Raw genomic sequence first — 24438 nt, forward strand, 5'->3', positions numbered from 1 at the left:
GAATGTTTGGGAAAAAAATCAGGAAAACAAATCTGTTTACAATAGTTGAATGAGAAGGGGGGAGAAAAGAAAGAAACCTATCTGTCCAAGGCATATAGGACTTCTAAACTGAAAACCTTGAAATACTGAGGGAAAAATTAAGAAGATGCTAGGAGATGAAAGGACCTGCCACTGTGTTCATGGCCGACTAGAATTCCTGTTGTGAAGTGATCATGTCCGTCAAACTCATCTCAGGTACAAACACGGAAACCACAGTGATACACATGGCTTGGCTTGAAATAAATTTTATTTAATATTTCCAAGGAAACTTGACAAGAATAAGCAAATAAAATTATATTTCATAAATCACAATATTTATAAAAAGTGTCTTAATTTATCCTAGTTTTATGCACAGGTGTAAAAAAGTCTTTAAGCAGAAATTAATTAGGTTCAGATGTATGAAAATGATACATTAGGAAACAGAAGCATTCTACAGAAACAAGATGGAAAGGTAGTAATACTGAGAGCTCAGTTGCTAACTTTAGTAATCCTGGGCCTTTCGTATTTATATCCTTTGCTTCAAGAAACATTTAAATAGGAAGTTGTTTACAGATATAATGATATTTACTTTCACATGAATCAACAAAAAACTTTGTGCTTGGGCTATAAACAATGCAGGCCTCTTGCCTAGTATTTGAGAACTCTGGAAATCTGTAATGAAGAAGAAAATGTTAACATGTAAAACAGTAAGAATGTTTAAGGTTATTTTTACTAACTCTGAATGTGGGAAACTACATGAGGTAGTTATCGGAATTTTGTTTCGTCTTTTTGCTTGTCTTCCAGCATTGACTTTCACAGTTCTGAAGTACAACACTCCATGAAAGCCCTAGCACTGACCACTAGCACTAAAACCACAGAATGTGATTCTAGGTGTGGTTTTGCTATGTGTTTATTCGTAGGCTTCCCCCTCTGTCAGAAATAGTTTAGTTGTTAGTTTTGCTTTTTGAGATAAAGTCTCAGTACACAGCCTTGGCTGACCTGAAAGTCACTAGTTAGACCAGTCCAGCCTCAAACTCAAAGAAATATGACCGCTTTTGCCTGGATTATGCTCAGATTAAAGGTGTGCACCACCATGCTTAGGGAGAAATGGTTTTGACAATATGTTAGTCTTCTACTTGAATTGTATGAATTAGGTAAAACAAAATAAACAACAATAAATAAATAAATAGATAGATAGATAGATAGATAGATAGATAGATAAATAAATAAATAAAAGAACCAAAGTAAGAGCTCAAGAAACACATGCAAATGCTGAGACATAAGTATTAGCAGACACAGAAAACCCACAAAAAAACAAAGAAAAAGTAATATCTAAAAGATTAAAGAAAAAAGTGCTCTGACAAAGCATTCAAAATAAAACACCCTGCAAAAATACCACTGAGCTTGTTGATTGGTCAAGTACTGCTGGGGTAATGGGAACTGCTCTTAAATGTGGTTTGTATAGTTTTTTCCTTTTTTTTTTTTTCTTTTTTTTTTGGAGGGGAGGTGAGAATCTGGTAGGAGATAGAGGAATGAAAGCTGTTATCAGATTGCATTGTATAAAAGAAAATATATCATATATAATGCAATGTGTCTATGTGTGTGTATATATACACATTTGGGAGTTGACTTAATATAAAGAAAAGAACATAAAAATAATTTTGTCACAATATGAGTCTCTATATTTCATGTTTGTGAGTGAGATCGAAGAATAACATTCATATAAAAATTAATTGCTGAATACTTGAAGGTAATAAAGAGTGGGATGTATCAAAACAACAAAAATGGATGTTCTGTTTTCTCTGGGCCTGCCGGTTTCTGAGAGCACCTGAGAATGCACTGACACATATGGTGTTCGTATTATGTAACAGTAATAAAAAGACCAAAATTCTCTGAAGGTATCAGGCACTCCGTGTTCATATCACTTGAGCAAAAACTTGAATGTCTTGGGTAGAGCAGTGACGCCTATCCTGCTCTTTCCTTTGAAAGTGTGTATATTCTCATGTTCCATACAAGATAGTTGGATTTCTGAATCCCAATGGTGACATTCCAACAATCATAGGTAGGATACATTTATAAAACATACTCCAAAACTCCCCCAACAACCATATACTTACAAAACCTTTGAGAGAACTGAGCCATTTTCCAACAGCCAGGCATTTCTTTCTTCACTATACTTCATGCCAATCCAGAAGAAGGTTTGACTGAAGCTCATAAAACTCTACTTAGAGACAGAAAGGACAAGTTGATCGAATGTGAATATGCTCTGAGATCAATATATTTTAAAGGCATTCAGAATAAGATTCAGATTGTGGGTGCTCATGTTGAAATGTGAATATGCTCTGAGATCAACTACATAAAAAACATTCAAAATAAGATTCAGACTTGGGTTGAAATCATTCTGATTTTCTGATTTTGTGAGGCATTAACACATTCCTTAAATTTTTTCAGTTATGAGGCCAACCACTAATGTGGAAAAACACCACAAAATCTTGCTTCTTGAGAGATGAAAATGATCATAAAGAGGATGTGACTTCCATTCTGGGTTATAGTCCCATCATGGGATCAAAGATCAAATATGACCACAGTGCCAGCCAGCATCTTGTAACTTCTTCAACATGATCATGGCACAGGCAACTTGAGAATTTCTTCATAAGAGCTGAATAATTTCCAAGATGACCCTGGAGGTACAAGCCTATATATAGTACCTGACACTTAGGAGGCTGAAACAGGCTCATTTTGAGTCTCTAAAGGCAGCTTAAAGAACTCACACCAGTCAGATTGGCCAAGATCCAAAACTCAGATGACAGCAGATGCTGGCCAGGTTGTAGAGAAAGAGGAACACTTCTCTACTACTGTTGGTGGGGTTGTAAACTGATACAACCACTCTGGAAATCAGCCTGGTGATTCCTCAAAAATTTGGACATAGTACTACATGAAGATCCAGCTATTACACTTCTGGGCATATGCCCCAGAGACACTCCAATATACAACAAAGACACATGCACCACAATGTTCATAGAAGCTCTATTTATAATAGCCAGAAGCTGGAAAGAACCCAGATGTCCTTCAGTGGATGAATGGATACAAAAATTGTGGTACATTTACACAATGGAGTACTACTCAGCTATCAGAAACAATGACTTAACCAAATTCTTAAGAAAAGCATCTAGAGAATATCATCCTGAGTGAGATAACCCAGTCACAAAAGAACAGACATAATATGCAGTCACTAATAATGGGATACTAACCCCAGGAAGCTTTTAATACCCCAGAAACAACCCACAGACTGTGTGAAGTTCAAGAAAAAAAAAAAAAAAAAAAAAAAAAAAAAAAAAAAAAAAAAAAAAACATTATGCTCAATCCTTACACACCAAGAAAACGTTGACTAATTCCGGGTTACATCCTGTTTTACATGTACTTTTTGCTCATTGTAACTAGTAAGACCTTAATGCACACTATCAAACCTTTGAAAAAAAAAAAGCCAAGCACTGACAAAAATGTATTCGTATACATTTATACAGAAATGTTGAAAATTTGTTCTTTTATCTTTGTTTTTTAAAATAAAGTTGTTCAAAAAATAAAAAAATAAAATAAATAAAAAGAAAAGGAAAAAAGAAAAGCCACAAATACCTGCATCTGTCTCAAAGCACATAGTAAATTTAAAGACAAAAAGGTAAAGTGCTTTCCCAACCTGCCTCAATTCCCAGGTTCAATCCCCTGTGACACACACAATAACAACAATTATGATTTGAGTAATTTATGATCATATAATCCATTATTGGTTTTACTTTTTACATTCCAGAAAGATGGAAAAGAGCCATATAACATGTGCCTGAGGTAAATTCTGCTCCAGTAAATAATAATTAAAAATTCTTCTTTTGGTTCCTTTTGGCACTGTTAAAAATACTAACCTATTAATTCTGAAAAGTTGGGGCGATTGCACACTAGCATCTAAATCCATTAAAATACTAACCCCTATAACACAAATCTTTGAAGACTGTTTTGTAGGTTTTCTACAGTATGTTTCAGGTACATCAAACTGAGGGTCATGAGCTCAGACAGAGCCATCATTGCCTACCTGGTAACAAAGACTTGTGTGAGAGTGGTCAGTTTAATCGGGTAGCACAAGCTGTACCTGAGAAAGAATGTAAGAAACCAGTACTTGCCAATTCATTCAAGGCTTGGGGCTGAAGAAGACTGGAATTCTGTGAAGCACAAAAATCTCTGCTTCTTTTCCAAGAATTTTCTTCTTTGGAAATGAAGAAACAGTTGCATTGATGCCCAATCCACTTTTCCAGGCAAGTACAGCATTCAGAAACTAAAAGTCAATGCACAGCATTACAGATTTCAACTTCCTTGATTTTCAAGAATTATTCGCTCTTCATATCTTTTTCTACACACATTCCTTCAGAATGTGTTATACACCTCACATTCTGGCACAGTTCATCCAAACACTATGCCTAATGGAGAAGGTATTCCAGAGACAGATTCAGAATGATTTCATTCTCAACTCTCTATTATGTTTTTTTGATAACTAGAAGATAAAAGAAACCCTGACTATGACAGAGAATAGGATGGAACTGGAGCCAGAAGAACCTTGAGAATGTACCCACAGCTTAGGATAGCTATGAATGTAAGAGAAACTAGAGGAAAGAGACTCACAGGGATGTCTCTCTACCAATTCCTTTAGTCACAGAAGGGTATATTACTTTAAAATAATTTTTATGTGTTCTGCTATTTTCTTTTAAAAATTAGTATATCTAAGCCAATTAGCTTTTGATCTGATTGACAGACAGTTTAGGGGTGACAATATATCCTCAGCACCTCTCTTCCTCAGTAATAAACATCATGACACATAGTAGGTACTCAAATCTTTATTACATAAATGGCACTAAAGTTGAGATAAGATAAAAATTGACTGTGACGTCAGAAAGCTATGAACTTGAGGAGCATTTGAAAAGAAATATTAAAATAGAGTTTGGGTCTATTCTTTATGAGTAAGGCCTATTATTACAGAGATGTCTACACTGAATTGCATGAGCTGTAGAAAGGAAAGATTATGAAAGCATACATTGTTAGAAAATGCAAAATAATATTTGTCTGTAATGTGTGCTGCCACTTAACTACTCATGAACACTCATTAGGAAACATGTATGTACTACTTCAGACTAGTATCGTCTCTTTCATGAAAATTATGACAATTGTATGCTTGACTTTGAACCTGAAATTTTCCTCAAAAACCCATGTACAAGAAGATTTTCACCCGACTTGTGAAGAGGCAACAATCATGAAGAACAGAGAGGCTCTTTTTCAGGGTACTGGGGGAGGGTCCTGCATGAAGAGTGGAAACTCCTCTTCATTTTCTCCTTTCTCTCTTTTGGTTTCTAGCTACGACATAAGTGGTTCTGCACCTACATATGCTTCCACAATGATACAATGTCTAAGCTTAGGTGCAAAAATAACAGGCCCAGATGACAACCTACCAAAAACGTCTAAAACTCTGAGGAAAAAGTGAACCTCTGCTCTACATAATTTTTATAGAAAATATTTCTTAAGCTGGCTTACATGCTTGATTCAACATAATTTTATTTAACTTTTTACTACAGAACAATAAAATGGGACAAATTTTCTCATTGAAACCATGCTGTACATAGAAAATGAGCTACTGTGTTATACTCTCTGAGTCATGAACTTTGTGGAAAAAAATGGAACCTACCTTTTGGAAATTCTACAATGGGGGTTGGAGAAGATGTCGATTGAATGTTCTGTATAGTAAATGCTATAAGAAATTATTATAGATTTACTTAGTTTGACATGTATTTGTGAAATAAAATATTACGCATTAAAGAAATTAAATGTTTATTATTAAATTATTTCATTAGAATGTTGAATATTTTTTGTATAAACTGACTTAGAAACACTTACAATTTTTCACCAAAATTCCCAAAGTAACCGTCAAGAAAAGGCATTTTATTCCAAACATCACAGACATCAACCTCCACCGAGTAATCCTAGAAACTATAAAAAAAATACCATACACATAGATTAATGACTAACAGATTAAAATACAAACAGAGAAGATGGCATTCTTAAGAACAAAAACCACTAAGAATGAACCTGAGAACTTCTTCCTGTGCTAACCCAGACACCTCTCCAGTGAAACACTGGAGAAAGAAGATGTTCCTTCCGAACATCACCCATTAGCAATCTCTTGAAGTGGTGTGCCTTGTTCTTTGAGGAGGTTACTCATACACATTTTCTGCCTCATTAGAATCATTGATTACTGACTCTTTAAATCAGCAGTGAAACTTTACCGTTGGAATATATCCTCAAGCAGTCATGATGCTTGGTGGGCTTGCTTAGCAGACATTGTTTTCTCTCAAGAATGTCATGAATAAAAAATTCTGTGTTAGAAACATGATTCAAAACGGGTTAATCACAATGTTATTTTCTTAATGTGTAAAGTGCCTATTCAAAATCAAGCAGAGCATTCTCGAGACCTAGAATCTATTAGTTATCATATTTCATACCATCATGAAATAGGTTCCCTCTGAATGCAGACCGTATTTTGACTAGTGGCTTGTTGAGGCATGTAGAAAAATAAAGCAGCACTTTCTAGACCTGATATGGTGGGAGGTTTCATACCAAGTATGGACAGAGGATCTGGATTTAGTTCGCAGCACCTTGAATTATGAAACAAAGACACCCTCATCCTTTCTGTTTCATTGGGGATCTGGGTTTTAGTTTTATGACACAAAGCCAGCCTTTAAATTTCTGTTTTTGCAACATTATTTTAGGTTATATTCAAAATTACTTGCTTATTGGCTATGATATTTCGGTATTAGATCAATCTGTATTAGTAACATAACATTGTCAAAACTATTTCTACTACAAACAACAGTACACAGTGTCGGAGAAACCGTGATTTTTGCACACAAACAGAAAGCAAATTTATAAAATTGTAAGTGTCCTTAATATTCAGCCATCTCTATTCTCATGTCAGAAATGTGATGTGAGTTAACCATTTTATTTCTGTTTTATTCTGAATTTAATATTATACCTTGTAGACCCCACTTCCTAATTCAGTTAGAAAAGGTTTACCAAAGAGTTCACTTTATAAAATCATTTTCAAGTTTCAAAACCCAGAATTGAGAAAACGATGAACACAGAAGGCATAGAACATCTAAAAATATCCACTGCTGATGCACTTTCTGTTTTATGTTTTAAACCTGCCTTGACATTAGTTAGTCCGTGCAGCAACCTTCCTGGTTACTAATTTATCATTGCTATTACATCTCCTGACAGGGGCACACGTACCTGCCATGAGAAATGATCTTCCAAGGAGGGTGCAGAGATGTGTTTGTGCTTTATAAAGAACTTCGTGAATTACAGAGCGGAGCAGGAAGCTAAGGAGGAGACGGTGAGCATTAAAGGAGGAAGAAACACTGTTGTGGTGATGCTATTGAATCATCTGTTGGTGGTACACAGATACGCATGGGGATGAGCAGAAGAAAGACCAGAAACTTTGAACAAGACCCAGGAACCACTGAACACAGGAAATTTGCTCTTTTAGTTCTTTTTACAAGACACCACAGCAAAATAAGATTGGAGGGAGACAGTTTTCGGTGTGCACACATCAAAGCTGTACCTAAAGGCAGTTTAAAAGCTAGGGGTAAAGGTGTATAAACTGTGGTCAATTCACTTAGTATCATAAAATGCCACACAGAATTTCCAACTTTATAACAACAAATACTTATCTACTTTGTGTTAAAACAATTTTTAAATCACATATTATCTGCCAAAATATGTGCTTTTGATGGCTTAACAAAGAAAATACCAAATTTGATAGTGGGGAAACTGAGGCACAGTAGTGCTGATTTGACTAAAGTTACTTAAGCTTGATACCCAGTCCTTTACCAAAGCGTACATGGAATGTATCTCAAACCAAGCCCCTTCTTGTATTTGTGCATCCTGGGTTGACATTTCCCCTCTTTACTACAGACTGGTTGAAATGTCCCTGTCTTGTTCTGTGTTTCTGAATCTTGATCACTGAACCCCACCACAACCTGCAAGAACCAGATAGAATAAAATCGATATTCAGTATTACTGCGTTTACTCACTTTTCTTTCCTTCCTCGCCTTTCTTCCTTTCCCCACCTTTCTCTCCCCAGTGCACACTTTTAACTTCCCCTTTAATTATTTCTAAGCTACCAACTCAACTGGATTATGCTCCCATTGTGTACACAGGTAACTGAATTGTTTTCACACCATGCCATCCCTCCTACTCATCTCCACTCAACACAGAGCTCAACTTCCCCAATCATCTCTCGTGAATATCTGATAAAATACTCTCTGCATCCCTCTATATATGACCTTTACTTTTTCCTCTTAGAACTACTGGGAACCTTGTTGTTCCCACACATGGGAGTACACAGTGCTGACTTAAAATTAGGCTGGCCTTTATGGACATATATCAGGACTAAATACATTTCAGCCATGTTAGCATTGATCCCAGAGAATGTAGACTGTTGAGCATATCATAATGTACAAAATACTCAGTGGGAATATTGAGCTTGACTGTATGTGTTTCAGACAATAGCACATTCTTCCAGGATTCATCTCTTCCCTCTGTGTCCTATGATCTTATGTCTACTGCCCTTTGAACAAAGATTATTTGTTCAAGACAAGTGGTGGCTTTAATAGCGACATCTTTGAAACTTGAGGAAAGACGTGAGAAAGGAAATTTAACGCCAACTAAAGATATGAGCAATGGAGTATTTTCTTTACCTCGACGTGTACACCTAAGACTATAGAACAGCTAAGAAGCATTCCAAAGGAGATATTCATAAATACCCCGTTCCTTATAGAGACTGGGCCTTCCCATTCTACACCAGGCTGCCCAGCACATTCCATTATGGAGGCTTCATATAAAGGAAGATTCTGGCCTTCCATAAAGTGTCTTGTAATCATCATAATGAAAAACCTCCAAAACTTTAGCAGGTTTTTCTTGTTAATCCTCTTACATATTACATATTTTCGTTAGGCTGCATTAATTTTCAAATTAGATGTAGTGTCATTTCTTGCCAGGCACAACTGCACAGAGCTGTTATCCCAGTGTATGGGAAGCAGAGGTGAAAGTTCAAAGTCAGTTTGAACTGATATAAGAATATGCATGTGTATTGAAATAGAAAAGAATAAAAAGGTTGAATAAAATGTGTTTTATTGATGACTAAGGCCATTTCATTCTCACAAAATTATCTTTCAAGATATGTTACTATTTTTATGAATTATAAATTTATCAAATTATGCCTATTTTCTAAGAAAAATCTTTCTTCCTACTACAAACCAAGAAATAAAACATTTTCAGAATTTACTAAGACTGTTTTTGCAGAACCTTTCTCTGCATTTCTTTAAAGTCCTTTTGAAACAACTACTCAGTGCCTACCATCCAGGCAAGAAAGTATTTACAGCGTAGAAATGCTTGCCATCCTAATTCAATACCACGTTTGACCTGCCTTCTGGTGTGCTGTGTACTAATCTTGCAGTGCTAGCTCCTGTCTTATTTTTTAACACATGTAATAATATCATTCCGTACTGTCTGCAGATTTAGTCATGGATATTAACCAGAGACACTGCACGATAAACTACCACCTTTCTATGTTCATAATGAATTAAAAGTAGCAAGGAACTTATTTCTCATACAAAGCTAAACAGATAGTTAAGAAAATAAAAGCAGAAGCCCATACCTTGTTCAGTCACACTTCACTCTCCCTGGAGGAGAAGTGATGTCATACAAGTGTGGGATGTTCAAATTCCTTCTTTGCGATGACCCTGTCTATGTGACTATCTTACCCAAGTGATTTCTTCCCGGAAGTGTCTAGATTAATATGACATGATGGAAACTTTAACAAAGATATTCACATCCCCCTTGGTTGTTTAGGGTATAAGGATATTTATAAAGCCAGAGTAAAATAGCATATACAATTTACTTTGTAATTTCAGTCCCAAATGTACACTTCTAACTATTAAGTTAAACCACCACAGAGACCATCTAAGCAAATGTGAGAGCTTCCTGAAAGAGCTGTGTCTCTTCACCTCTTGGGTAGCTGAAAACAGTTTAACTGTGGTGAGTTTGGTAAGTCTCTGGGTCCTCATTCTGAAATATCACAGCAAGGTTGACAGACTGCCCAGTTCTTGGCAACCAGAACTCCAGCAATTACATGGAGTAAGTCTCAGTGTCATAGCCCTGAGTCTGTTTTTTGCCTTTTGGTAAATCATCTAAATTATTAACCCAGATCACTGTCTGCTAAGAAAAACTGAACAGAAGGAAAATTGAATGGGACAAAGTACAAAGATTCCCTAACTAAGAACAAAAGTCACAAGGGTACCCAGAGAGAAACTTAGAATCAGGTAGGTTACTACAGAGCTCAGCATGCAGCCTTAGGAGACTAACCTTTCCCTTTGAAAGTGAGTGTCAGTCTACATGTTTCTTTATTTTTAGATAGAATTTCACTGTATCTCAGGATTTCCTGGAGCTCACTATGAAGTCCGAGATAATTCTCCTGTCTCAACCTCCTAAGTGCTAATACTACCTGTATCAGCTAGCATGCCTGGTTCAGAACAATGGCCACTAATCACTGGCTACAATGAGATTAAAAACTGACTCTTTAAAAGGATTTAATTTTGCTAGGTTTTAAGCTAGATGTGGGGGGTATGATGCATGAATGTGATTACTTGTGAGGGTTACAGTTATCAGATTCCCCTGTGGCTGGATTTCAGCCATTGTGAACCGCCAGACTTAGATGCTAGAAACCGAGCTCAGGTCCTCTGGAAGCACAGAAAGCACTGTTAGCTGTTGAGCTCCGAGCTCCAGGTTTAGGAGATGGTCTCTTAAAGTACTTCTCTGAATTTTGGAAGAAGCCCAACCTCTATTTGTGTCCGACTTAAGTCAATAGCTCAGTTCATTCCATGAATATAAAAGGTAGGCCTGAAAGATATCAGTGCATACTGCTGAATACGTCCAATGACAGAAGTACTGTCACCTGAAACAATAGTCCAAGCCTTGGTGTGACAGTGTATTATAGAGGAGAAACAGAAGGTGGTTTATAGGAGGAATGCTCTGCCTTAAAAATAAAAGTATACTACAAAAGCTACTGGAGTAAAGTGCTGCCATGACCAAGTAGCAAAAGACACAGTAGGGGAAGAAAAAGAAGGCCATAAGTAGGTTTTGTAAGTGGGGCTGTGGTTGATCATTATCACTGTAACTACAACACTAATGAGACTCTTGTAAAGTGTGGCCACAGGAAACATTTGAGCCCATAACAATATTTACCCTATAAAAGGAAGATTTATAAAAAAAAAAAAGTGTTAACCACAAATATAACCCAATGAACATGAAACACTGAGTGGACTGTAAATACCAGTCACTGTTTTCAACAGGTTCCTTTCACAGTCTCCTCCCAGAGAACCCAGGGGTGAAATCACCTTCAGGCGGAGATAAAGAACAGGCAATGGCTGGAGAAGGATTCGGTAGAATTCCACACAGTATTGTCATAAAGTTTACCAGTCAGCCACATGGCTATGCCACTCCATAATAATTCAACACTCACATACTTAGATTAAGAAATTCTTTTATAAGTAAAAAAAATAGTTTAGTTTTTAACACCTTACTTCATCTCATCATTACGACTTGACAATAATTTTCTGTATTTAGAGTACACTGGAATGCTACATGCATATATGGTGTGGTGAGATCAGGTGAGTTTTCAATATGGAAATGGTACTAAATACAGGATTGCACGGAACATAGCCTAATTGAGGCACAGTTTTGCCAACGAAGTCAAAAAATCGGAAGTAAAATCAATCTAAAATGTGCCGGTGATTGCTCTTTTAAATTCAATATTCCCCACGAACTCTTTAAAGAAGTAGAATTTAAAGTTAGTAAAGCATATTGTGTAGTTATAAATGTGAAGTCACTTATTTAAGATTCTTGGGGTTAAAGCTGTTTTAAGGTTTATGTTTTATTCAGATCCAAGAGATGAAAACATCATGTTTTAGAGATACTGACCTAGAGGCAGAACTCCTAAGGCCACTGCAGACACAGAGGATAAAACACAAAACGATTGAGGAAAACCAAAATACTTGACATCACTCTTTGCCTGGCTGTGCGTGTCATAATAGGAGCCCTAAAAGGACACACTGAATACTAACGGGTGATCTTCCTGAGATGATCTGCTTCAGATTATTATAATATCTGCGATAGATTCACTCTTATTTGGCAAGGTCATAAGAGAACTCATTTTAGAAAAGAATCCTGCTATTAATATGCTTTTTTGGTTATTATTAAACATATATAACAAGAACTAGGTTTTAGCCCACCCCTCTGGAGCAGAGCTCTGCCGGTCTATGAAGATGTAGTGATGTTATATAAACAAATAGATGACTTAAGTCTTAACAATGATCCTATAAGAATTTCTAAAATTATATCAGTGTTTATTAAGCTCTTTTACAGTGGAGCTGCTATTAGGTCCTTTTCTGATAGTCAAAACTGCAGTGAGAACTCAGCTAGTCTCCCAAGTGTCACCAGTTAATTGCTCTTAGATAGTAACCAGACTTTCTCCTACTCAGAGCCCATCCCAAAAGGTTGGAAAACAATTAGCTAAAGGTCATAAAAATTATTGACTGGGTTTATATATATAAAACTTCCCTAATAACTTAGTTACAATTTTCAACTTAAATTGAATCTGTGGAGCTGAAAGAGGTGATGGATGTTTAGCCAGATAATTACTTCTAATGGATATGCAGGTAAACATTCTCTGTTGTAAACTTCTATTTCAATTTAAGATTAATTTTTGTGTGAACTTGTGATGAACTTTTAAACATGTGATCATGTGTTCTGAATGATGTATAAGTATTGAGGACAAAGAGATTGAAAAATACTTTCTCTTAGAATTTTTTGCCTTTTCTTGCTTAGAAGAAAGTTTCCCTTTCCCCACTTAGGATATTTCTACTTTTATCCTTAGAAGCCCTCATAGTAAACTTTTTACAATTTATTAATAAACTCTATAATCACTTTTCTAAGTGTCCCTATTTCTTCCCAACACTTTTGACTAGAAGGTTGAAAGTTAAAGCTACTCAGTTCCCTATGAAATAAAAGAAAGACCACATTCCTTAACCCTCTGCTGTTAGGCTCCGGGAGTCAATCTCATAAACCAGCAGCCATTTACCTTCAGAAATAACAAGGAAGTTTTTAGAACTTTTTAGATGTTATTATCAGCATTTCAGTACAGTTAGAGAGCTAGACCATCTGGAGACCCTCAGACTTGAAGGCCGTTGCCAGAGTTCTACTCTGTGCAGTCTACTACTACCCTGGAGACCCTGGGATGCAATCAACACACTGTCAATAATATGTCAAAATACGCTAAGAAAGCAAGCTTTATACGGGGTAGAGTATGCTGCAGTTTCACCTGAACTCATCAGCTTTGCCTTGTTATTTTTTATTTATTAATTAATAATTAAATAATTAATAAATTTAATTATTTATTACAGTATAATTTAAAATGCACACAATAAGTATGTTAGCATAAGCATCAGCAAGGAATGGCACTGAAATATATTTGAATACAGTTTTATTTAAGGAAAGGCAAACGTTTGCCATATTTTCTTCATAAAATAAGCACGCCAGACAAAAATTAAGAAGTTTATTTATGAATTTGTAGAACTATATATGCTACTTCTTGCAAATATATAACAGTTTGGTTGTACAAGTTTCTGCCAAATAAATTTCTTTTGATTTATATGATGCACAGAATTTTTTCATGTAAGCTTCAAGACTAGAAAACCTAAAATGAAAGAAATTAAACTGTTATCATGAAACTATATAGCATTCAAATGCCCAAGAGAATATAGAACTGTTGCTCTACATATAAATGTTAAAAATGCCACGTAGGAGTTCCGTAGCTTGTAATTCTTACCAGTAAAATGGTACTAAATCACAAAGTTATCAAATCAGTATATAATTGTAAAAATCAATGAATATTACAACTATGAAAGAGCCTAAGGGCAAAGGATGTCAGTTGGTTGTCAAGGTAGAAAGAGGCAAATTTAAAAGTAAAAAAAATGAATAAGACTGAGTAGTCCTGAGAGGTGTAGCTCAGGGGAAGAGCAGGATATTGACAAGATCAAAGCCCTACCTTAGATCCATGACGTCACAGTAAAATATAAAAAAAAATAAAATAAAATAGAGGAAACAAACTGTGTGTAACTCAGCTAAATATACATTTAGGCACTACAGCATTTGGTCTCATGATAAATGCAATATCAAAGACCAGGAGGGTATTAATGCCATATTGCGGTTGACGTTAGATCTTATATAATGAGGTCATTGGTTTGACAGGCCAGAGGATGGAAACTGAACTAAGGAGGTTGCTCCTGAACCCTAGAATTAAAGGAATTCATGCTAAATGAAGATGTGGTAACTTATCCTCAGCCAAATTAAAAGAGTTGCTATTTAAAGCTATAATTTTCTAAGTAGGCAGCAAAAAACGCTTCTTCCTGGGGTTAGGTGTGGAGGTGGGGGGAAGAGACTGTTGGAACTGATAGTTGGTGGATGCAATCAGAAAGAGGGTGGATCCAATCAGGAAGGAGGGTGTCAAGACAACTGTGTGACGATAATCTTCATCTGACTGGGGACTGCTCTCTAAAAACCTGATGCCATGTGACTACTTACATCCCAGAGGGTAAGACTGAATGGTCTTCCCACAGCCACTGTTTGCAAGTTTCATTATAGTAAATGCCAACCCAAAAGAAAGACTTCAAAGAGAAGAAATCCTGAAAGTGAGAAAACAAAGATACTTATGGCATTCGTCCTTACCTTCTCATCATCAACTCTATGGAGGTGACTTTAAAAGAGTAACTCTGTCTGTATATATTGATTCTATGTCTGAAGTCTGAAGCCTCATATGCAAGATGCTGTATTACAAGACATACCCAAGCTATGAAAAGTATAAATTTTCTGTTCTCCTGGGAGATTTGAAAAATAAGCAAAGAAAGTGAGCAAAAAGGACTGCTTTGAGTTTGAGACGAGAATGTGATTTACTTTCTACACCGTTTGCATAGGTTTCTTGGAGACTCACTTTACAGGGATATTTTGAGGTATCTAATAAAGAGACTATGTATTGAAGAAGCATGTCATAGAAACTTTAACTTTATTCTGTCATTATTGCTGGAGTTAGAAAAAAATCTGTTACTGTCACTTGACCATGTTGGGTTTGCAGTGCCATTTTGTTATGTTTTTCTTTTTCTCCCCCCACCACTGAGTTGTTACTGAAAACAAGTATTGCCTTCTGAATTTATTACACGTATTTATTTATTTATTTATTTATTTATTTATTTATTTATGGTACAAAACTTCTGTTCCCACATTTATGACAAACGTCTTATTATTGAGCTACCTTTTTCAGTGTCCTATATTCCTATTTTTTAAGAGAGAAAGAGAAGCTTTTATTTTTTTTAAGTTGCATAGGCTTGCCTTGAACTTGCACTATAGCCTAGATGGGCCTTGAATTTGTGATTCAAGGAGATGGGATTACACATCTTTGGTTCAGAAGGAGCTACATATCTGTGCCATCATGCCTCGGTTTAATTTGTTTTCATGAAGTGTTATTCCAAATATAATTTCACTATTTCCATCTGTTTCACATAATACATAGGTTTACTTGACATAAAGCATTCAACAAAAGCTAGAACGGTGTTATCCTCAACCATGGATTTAGGGCTACACTTAAGCAAGTGTAAGTGATGTCCCATTTAACCTGTTTAACCTCGGCAGGGATCTCATGACTCACAGTTGTGAAACTTACCATTTCCTCCTTGTTCATCCTTATTAGACTGGAGTTGAGAGACAAGCAGGCACGGTGACTCTCCCTCCAATTTAGCTCTTCTTTGGAGAAGTAATAACAGCTGCACCTGAACCAGACCCAGTTCTCTGGACAGGAATGATGGACTCCTAGAGAAGGAGGGCCTGTCACTCTACTGAAGAGAGTCACAAACCCGGAAAGTGCTTTCCCCTTGTTTCAAAACAGAAAGCTTGCCCACTGTAATATTTTAACAATACTTTATAAAGATAATTGAAGTCATTATAGTAAAACTACAAACTGGAAAACATACTTCTGCTTTATTTTCATCTGAACGCTTAGACCATTTCTATTTTGTAGAACATCTTTCTGCTGAGACTGATCCATTCTCACTGCAGAGCCACTCGTTTTTCTAGGTCAGAGTGGAAACACCTTTTTACTTCTTCAATTTGTTGTTGTTATTGTAGTCATTGTTGAAGAAATTGGTCTTCAAAAATTTGTTCTTACATAATTTTATTCCCATAGTAAACCATGGAATCTCACAGAATGTTCATGCTCTATACAGACGTATATAATAACACCAACAGTACTTCTGTATTGAATTGTATGTGGTTATCCAAAAACCTCTGTTCCATATTAATGTAGGTTTTTAAAGATCTAGGACCATGTGCTGACCTTTCTTAGTTATTCTGACATGTCTTGCCTGTGAAGACAGTCTGCTACTCATGGAGGTAATATAAGCAATAAACCTGTTTTTCTGACTGAATCTGTGTACCTAGGATAGGTAATCACACCTACCTTTTTGCTGAATAGTAGAAGATGATCTTTTAGAAGATACTACAAAAATAGTTCAGATCACAATTAGTTCTTTTAGGTTGACATATCAACAGAATTAATAATAATCTGTTCTAGAATAAAAAATAAGTAATTTTAGAGACAACATTAAAAATTATGTTGCTTTCATTGTTGTTTCCTGATAATGCTACCAGAGATCCAAGCCAATGTCCCACACATAGTAGACAAGCATTTCAACTATGCCCAGGGCCAGGGAGGAATTTGATAAGTTGCTGCAAACCTGCCTGGGAGAAAGATAAGAGTAACTCACAATTTGTAGACATCACCATGGCTGCAGACATCAGGAGAAGGCACAGGGCACAAAGCACAGTTGAGATGAGCCTCCACGGAAGTGAGCAATTCCCTAGAAAGGTAAACCCAAGAGTGGTATCAAAGCCATTGGGTAGTGTGCGTGAGGAGATGGGATAAACAAGGTTGTTCTAGGGGTTGCTTTCATTAGCAGAGTATTCCAGTGACTGCCTTCTTATTCTTATAGCCATCCTGTTAAATATTTTCACCCAAGGTTTAAAGCAAATGATGGCATATTAGTTTTTAAAATGCCTAAACAACAAAAACATATTTACTTATTTAACATCGTATGGCAAACTAATGTATCTGAAATGTCCCATATGACTAGTTTTATCTTTAATTTAAAACAGAGTTCAATAGTCAATATAGGAAATATGGATTCCACTGGATAAAAATAAATCAAAAACAACAGTGAGTAATTCACAATTTGTATGATACAGAAATTGAAGTTTAAAAGCTTTTTTTCTTGATTGAAATAATTAATAGAACTGAACCTTTTATTCCTATATTTGGCCTCAAACCCTACTCTCTACTACCCTCTTTAGGATGAAGAGGGTGAGTGTGGTTGGGGAGCTGAGTAAGAATACAATTTGAAATATAAATGGAAAAAAAAAAGATTGGTTTAGCTCTGAATTATTCTCAGGAGAACAGAACGAAAGTGGACAGGCTGAGTGAATGTTCTATAGAAGCCTATGCTTCACTGCAATGGAATTTTGTTTTCTGCTCATTTGGGGTTGACTTTTCAAACTACCTGGATTCCCATAAAAAATTAATTCAATTTCTAATCTCTCCACTTTTATAGTGTCCCTCCCTGTCTTTTAAAAATGAGGTGAGGCTAAAGATGAAGGTGGCAGGCATTCTGGTTCCTAGCACATTGCCACTTAAACTTGGATTTTCTTTCTCTTTTCTTCCTTCTTTCCTTCCTTCCTTCCTTTCTTCTTTCCTTTCTTGCTTCCTTATTTAGCAATCTATGAATTTGTCTTTGACAATCCCTAATCTTTCTTTATCTTTCTAAGCTTGGATCTTCCAGACATTTAAGGCAAGCCTGTGACAATCAGAGGAACATTCCAGAAACAAGCTATAACCTATAACTACACTAAATTCATGAAACCTTCACGAAGAATTGATTTTACTTTTGCTTATATCCAACTTGTTTTGAATTCCAAGTCTGAAGGAAATGTATTCATTTTTTGTTTGTTTCAAGATACTATGAGAGTAAAGTTTCAGAGTCTCCTGAACATAATACCCTTGTCAGAAACCCATTAGTTCAATCAAAGTCCTAATGCCCCAGAAAAAAATTCCAAAACCCAATGCCATAGACAGCTATCTGCATTTTTTTTATACTTAAGTTCTATAATTCTGTAGCCAGGGTGTCCAGTTTCATCCTTTCACTTCTCAAAAGTTTATTTTCAAATTCAAGGCTAAAGTAATTCTCACTTTAACAGCAAACAATGTAAGATATATCTAGATGACTCTAATTATTGTGGTATTGACCATTTGGTCTTTCTTTTTTTTTTAAAGATGTATTTATTTATTATATATGAATACACTGTCACTGTCTTCAGACACACCAGAAGAGGGCATCAGATCTCATTACAGATGGTTATGAGCCACTATGTGGTTGCTGGGATTTGAAATCAGGACCTCTGGAAGAGCAGTCAGTGCTCTTAACCACTGAACCATCTCTCCAGCCCCCCATTTGGTCTTTCTTATAATATAGATCAAAGTGATACTTCATTTTCTAGATTCATAAAGAAAAAAGAGAGAAATAGACAGAATAAAAGAAAGGAAAAAAGAAACAAAAGAAAATGAAAGAAAGGAAAAAAGAAAAAAGGAAAGGAGGGAGGTAGGGAGGGAAGGAAGGAAGGAGGGAGAAAGGGAAGGAGGAAGGGAAGGAAGGAAAGAAGGAAGAAAGGAGCGACGGAGGGGAGGAAGGAAGTGTTCTTTCTGCTCACTTTTTGTATATTCCTAGTATCTAACAAGCCTTAACTTTAACCTGATTTTCAACAATCTCTCTGTATTTATTGAATAAAATACTATACCATCACCAATGATATCTTCTGCTGTATTTTCATCCTTCTTAAGATATTTTTGGTATTTTTGCCTCTGCTCAGTGGATGGCAATTCAATTGAATGAAATATATTTTTAGCATTGTTCTTTGCTTTGCTCTTTTGCTGGGAATTAACATTTAGGGTAGAACAAGTTGTAGGTGCTTCATTCATCTTTATAAAGACAAAAATGCTGTGAGGGAAGGAATACAAATATTAGTATATTTAATCTGGGGAGGCGTATTTTAGTAAAGTTCTTAAATCAATGTGACTAGGCTGGATGCATAGCTTATTAGTACAGTGCTTGCCTTACATATATAAGGTACTAAGTTTACATATATAAGGTACTAAGTTTACATATATAAGGTACTAAGTTTATCTCTAGCAACACACACACATGCACAAAATGAGACAGGGCAGGGAAAGAATAGAAGGAAGGGAGGAAGGAAGAAAGGAAGGAAGGAAGGAAGGAAGGAAGGAAGGAAGGAAGGAAGGAAGGAAGGAATATAGAAAGGGAAGAGAGAAGGAAATAAGGAGAAAGGAAGAAAGAATGAAATAATGGAAGAAAAATAGGAACTCTTGCTTACATATAAACTGAAAAAAAATCAAAGATCCAAGAGGCAAAGGCAGGCAGATTCTTGCACTGAAGCCAGCACCTGGTCTACATAGCAAGTTCTGGACCAACCAAGGCTACTTAGTGAAAGTTTCCCAAAACCAAAATATAAACAAGTGAACAAAAAACTGAAACAAAAACAAAAGCACGATAAAAGAACAGAAAGAATTAATTAAAACAGTTTCAAAGATAAAAATAGCTTTGAGAAATTTTTCAAATCTGTTTTGTTATTCAAGAAGTGTGATTTATCAAACTAACTAGTTATTGAGCCCAAGTTATAACTCTACACTGAACTCACCTCCTCTAAGATCACACCATGAAGACCAGCTAATGAGTCATGTAACTTCAGTTTATGCAGCTAGAATTCTGAGAGTTCTGGCTGTAACTGATACCCCTAGATACCATCATACAGTCTGTAATTAGAAGGTGGAGGTAAGACATGTTTTTCACTGTTTACCCCGGTGAGACTAGTATGAGTGACTCTTGGATAGTAACTTTGTACTGTGTCAGTATTTAAGTAAGTTCTATTAAAAACAAATAAAACCTAAGATAGATTAAATATCAAAATATCTAAACCTCAAAGGGGGAAGAAGTTTTAATTGTAGGCTCTTTTCTAATTTTGACTCTCTGTGGGAACACTGACCAGAATGCAGTCACTTACTTGTGAATCAGGTTCCAGATAAGCTTTTCTGTGAAAATCTGAAGGTTACTATACCAAGCTGGAGGTCATGGTAGCCTTACTTTGGTCTGTCCTTGATGTCTGTAGATTGGGAATAAAACTCAAATAAAATGAAACCTTGCTTTCTTGTGTACTCTGATTAGTGTTTATTTTCAATTAAAATGTCTTAAGCAGGGCTGGAGAGATAGCTCAGTAGTTAAGAACACTAACGGCTTTTCCAGGGGACTTCCCGGAACCAACATGGTGGCTCACAATTCCCTATGATTTCCAATCTAAACTATCCCATGCACTCTTGCAATTGCCTAAGGCACCATATAGACAGAGGGTGCATGTGCATATATGCAGACATAACACCCATACATACAAAATACAGATACAGTAAACAATTTAAATACATGCATTGAAGGCTATCTATTGCCCCAAGAACAAAATGCGTTACTTATATGTTCCAAACTCTCAATCAGAAATGGTCAGACATACCTGAAACAAGGAGGAAAATTTCAGGAACAGATGCTAAAACTTTAATATGTGCTAATCAGCAGAGTCAGGAGCAGCATATGTCAGACAGGACTGGGAGCAGGGGAGGAAGCTGCTTAATTACATTTCACAGCCCCATAGCAAAGTCGCCACTAATTCTTTCAGTTCCCTTTAGCACCCACAATATAGGTGAGAGCATGGCCCAGAACTCAGTAAGATTATGTGTCCATCCACTGCTTAATATTCAAGAGGCTGTGCATTCGCTCATAGCTTACTCATGCGAGGCCAAGCATTCATTCCATGCACAGCAAGTCCTAGATCTTAAAAGCAACAAGCAAACATTGATGTGATCAAATATTCCATTCCCATAAGAACAACTTTCCAAAAATTTTGTCATATCTGACTATCTGGAACCGCAGCTTTAACTCAATCGAGTAAGAATGGCCTAAGAATTATGTGTGTGCACACCTATGTGTGTGTGGGAGTGGGTGTGGTCACCCTCACCTTTCCTTTAACTTAAATAGACTTTAGACATTTTCTTTGGGACTATAACTGTCTGACCTGCATGTTTTTCAAAGTATGTGCCTTCAAAGCGTGTAGTTGTGCATTTTGAAATATAAATCTTCAGCCTGTTCCCAGACTCATTATGCCCTAGGAATGTCTCTGTCAAAGACTCAGGTAAAGACATTCCTTTAGAATACTAGCACAGTCATTAAGGAAAAAAAAGAAAGAAAGAAAGAAGAAAGAACTCCCTGCCCAGTTCAGCTGCAGAAAGCACAGGCTGGGACAAAATATCTAAGCCATTGGCTGACCTCCTCCATAATGCCTTCTGGAAAATTTTAATTAGCTCGTGTTATTTCTTTTCGTTCTGCTTTTTGCTTCGGACAAACTGAACTCCATTTCTTTCTCCTTTTTCTATCATCTTGAATAAGTCTTTTGCCTATATAATTCTTCCTACGACAATTTTTCTCTGACTTCAAATACATATATACTTCATGCAGAAGTTCTGTCTCATGCTTTGCATTTGTAAAATTGAAAGTTGAGGAAATAAAAGGGAGTAAGACAAAACTTCACTGTTCCTCTTCCCATGCCAGGCTTTCAGAATCACTGTCTTGAGTATTCTAGTAATGAGAAGTATATTGATAATATAGAGAATAAGCAGAGTAACAATAATAGAATAAACAGAGTAGCAGGGATTCTGAGGATTTGCGGCCCCAATGCTGTCACCGATGGGCAGGATGCTGTGGGAATGGGAGCATAAGAAAGACTCTGGCCACAATCTCCTGAAACACCATCTGGTGGAAAGTCTTACATCTTCCAGCTGCTCTCTACCTGGGTCTCTTTTCATATCTCTAAGAGTTTCCCTTCATTGTCTGACCTGGGCCATGACTGAGGAATCTGCCTCACAGTCTTGGAGTCTCTACTACTACAGCAGGAGTGTCTGGATTCTAGACTCTAGACTTAAGAATGCAATAAAGAAAGTCAAAATGAGTCAAAGTGACACAAACTTGACCTGGTTGTTGATTAGGAGAAAGAGTATATGTAATTGGAATTGCATCAGGGAGAAGTGTCATCAACCGTGGAAAGCGATTGAAGGATTTTGGAATTACTCTATTTAGAGGAAAGAAAATGTTTCAACTCTTTGATGTATAAATAAAACCACTGGGTGATTTATGAGCACACTAGATAGGATTACATACAAAAAATTTTTTTAAAGAACAAAAAATGGATGGATAGATGGATGGATAAATGGATGGATGGATTTAATTAATTAATTAATTTACATGAATCATGCACACAACATATTCTACCTGGGCATACTCAGCTAACCATCTTAGCAATTATATGTGTGATAATTTTATTCTGTTTAATCTCTAAAAATTTTGACTCAGCTAGCAAGAAACTAGTCCAATTAAGGGAGCCTGAGGAGCTTGTGCCCTTCCTAAAACTCTCTTAAACATTTCCTCCTCCTTATCTTGCTTTTCGTTCTGTGTCTGTTGTTTTGTTTAAAATGGCACTTTCCAACTTTGTACATTTTTCCAAAAAATAAATGATTTTGACTTTCCTTGGCTGGACAATAGTTCTTTGTGTGTGTGTATATGTGTGTGTGTGTGCCCATATGTGTGTGTGTGTGCCCGTGTGTGTGTGTGCAGGTGAACACACACACACACACACACACACACACACACACACACACACACATTCATTTATCCATCTGTAGATACATGGGCTGATAACTCAGGAATAAATACTTCCATCATAGTATGGATGTCCAGAAACTACTGCTTGAGTTTTGAAGACTGGATCTGCAACATTTCTTCCTCTGAAATATCTAGTCAGGCGAGATTCTTTCCAGTAACTTGCATGTGCATATGTGCCATTGGATGGATAATTAGCAAAGTCTTTTACTCTCTAAGCTGTCTTCTCATTCGGGTCATTTTTCCCCTCATCTGTGCAAAAGCTTTTGATTTCATTTGTCAATTCTAGTTGTGATCTTTAGCATTGTTAGGGTCCAACAGAAGGCTATTGCCTGTTTTTCATGGATAATTTTTCCCATGCATATTGGCCACATATACTTTCTTCTAAAAGTTGTTTAGTTCCCCTAACACTTTACAGTCTTACATTAAAGCCTGATACATTTGATGCTTTGATATATTAACACACTGGATTTGTTAGGGTTTCGTTTTGTTTTGTTTTTAATATGGTGTTGGTTATTCTGTGACAGCTACAGATACAAGAAGTCATTAAATGGATCTGGCCTGCCACCTAATGTCCACTCAGAAAATGAACATAGTTATTTTAAAAATTAAGCCTTGTTGAGAGCACCCCATGAAAGTCCTTGTGCCTATAGTTTTCCAGAATATAAGAGTGTTAAATATAGTAATTGTTCCTCAAAGGAATAGATGTAAAAGCTATTCTTCCATCTACAAAGCTGGGAATTAGAAGTGATTAGCAGCCTGTTGATATGTTGGGTCAGGTCATATCAAGCTCCTACATTTAGAACCAGTAGTGGCTTAGTAATATACAGTAATCTGTATATCCAGAGATTCTCCAAATTCTCACAACCAGGACCAGGGATGACCAATAGCCCAAATTATCTGTAAATTTCTGTATGACTGAGACCAGGCCAGATCCTTCAGTAAGCCCTTAAGCTAATACAAGTAGCCTATGTCTAGAACCCATGTTCTTGGAAGAAATGACATGTACTCTGAGTTGGGTCTCAGTGTAATTATGCTTTCTTGTACACTGGGAATTTTAAATCTCTGGATATACATATTAGTGTATATTACTAGCCACCACTGGTTCTAATTGTAGAAGCTTGATACACAATGTCAGAATAGACAATAACTGACAGATGTTAGGTGGATTATTTCCCTACAAATGAATAATGCTATTATTGATAAATCAATGAGAAGCACAAAATTAGTAAGGAAAGGAAGATACATTCAACGTGTCCACTGAGATCCAGTATTCATTCCCTACTCCCATATCTTCTTTCTTGGTCCTGACCGAGGTTAGGTGTGGTGTGGTCTAGCCCACCACTGACCCATCTTTGTCTGAGCCTGGTCTCATATTGTAAGGTAATCTGACAAGTCTTGAGGA

The 24438-nt window shown here is 36.3% G+C and overlaps 2 protein-coding genes across 2 annotated transcripts; both read right to left on the reverse strand.

The window, feature by feature from the left end:
• Positions 1–569: 569 nt before the first annotated feature.
• Positions 570–8518, reverse strand: LOC308418409 (natural killer cells antigen CD94-like; the record flags this gene model as incomplete). Its single annotated transcript, XM_080913760.1, has 8 exons — positions 570–690; positions 2136–2239; positions 4188–4339; positions 5738–5800; positions 5947–6039; positions 6336–6425; positions 7339–7427; positions 8400–8518. 8 exons carry the CDS (start codon positions 8516–8518, stop codon positions 570–572), a joined length of 831 nt encoding a protein of 276 aa, XP_080769886.1.
• A 5231-nt stretch (positions 8519–13749) lies between these two features.
• On the reverse strand, positions 13750–19240 carry LOC308419253 (killer cell lectin-like receptor subfamily E member 1; the record flags this gene model as incomplete). The annotated part of the gene is made up of 6 exons (XM_080914897.1): positions 13750–13861; positions 14749–14849; positions 15881–16026; positions 16673–16711; positions 16980–17072; positions 19060–19240. The coding sequence occupies 6 exons, from the start codon at positions 19238–19240 to the stop codon at positions 13750–13752; spliced, it is 672 nt and encodes a 223-aa protein (XP_080771023.1).
• Positions 19241–24438: the final 5198 nt, after the last annotated feature.

The sequence above is a fragment of the Micromys minutus genome (genome assembly GCF_963924665.1).
Source record: "Micromys minutus genome assembly, chromosome: 3".
Classification (NCBI taxonomy): Eukaryota; Metazoa; Chordata; class Mammalia; order Rodentia; family Muridae; genus Micromys; species Micromys minutus.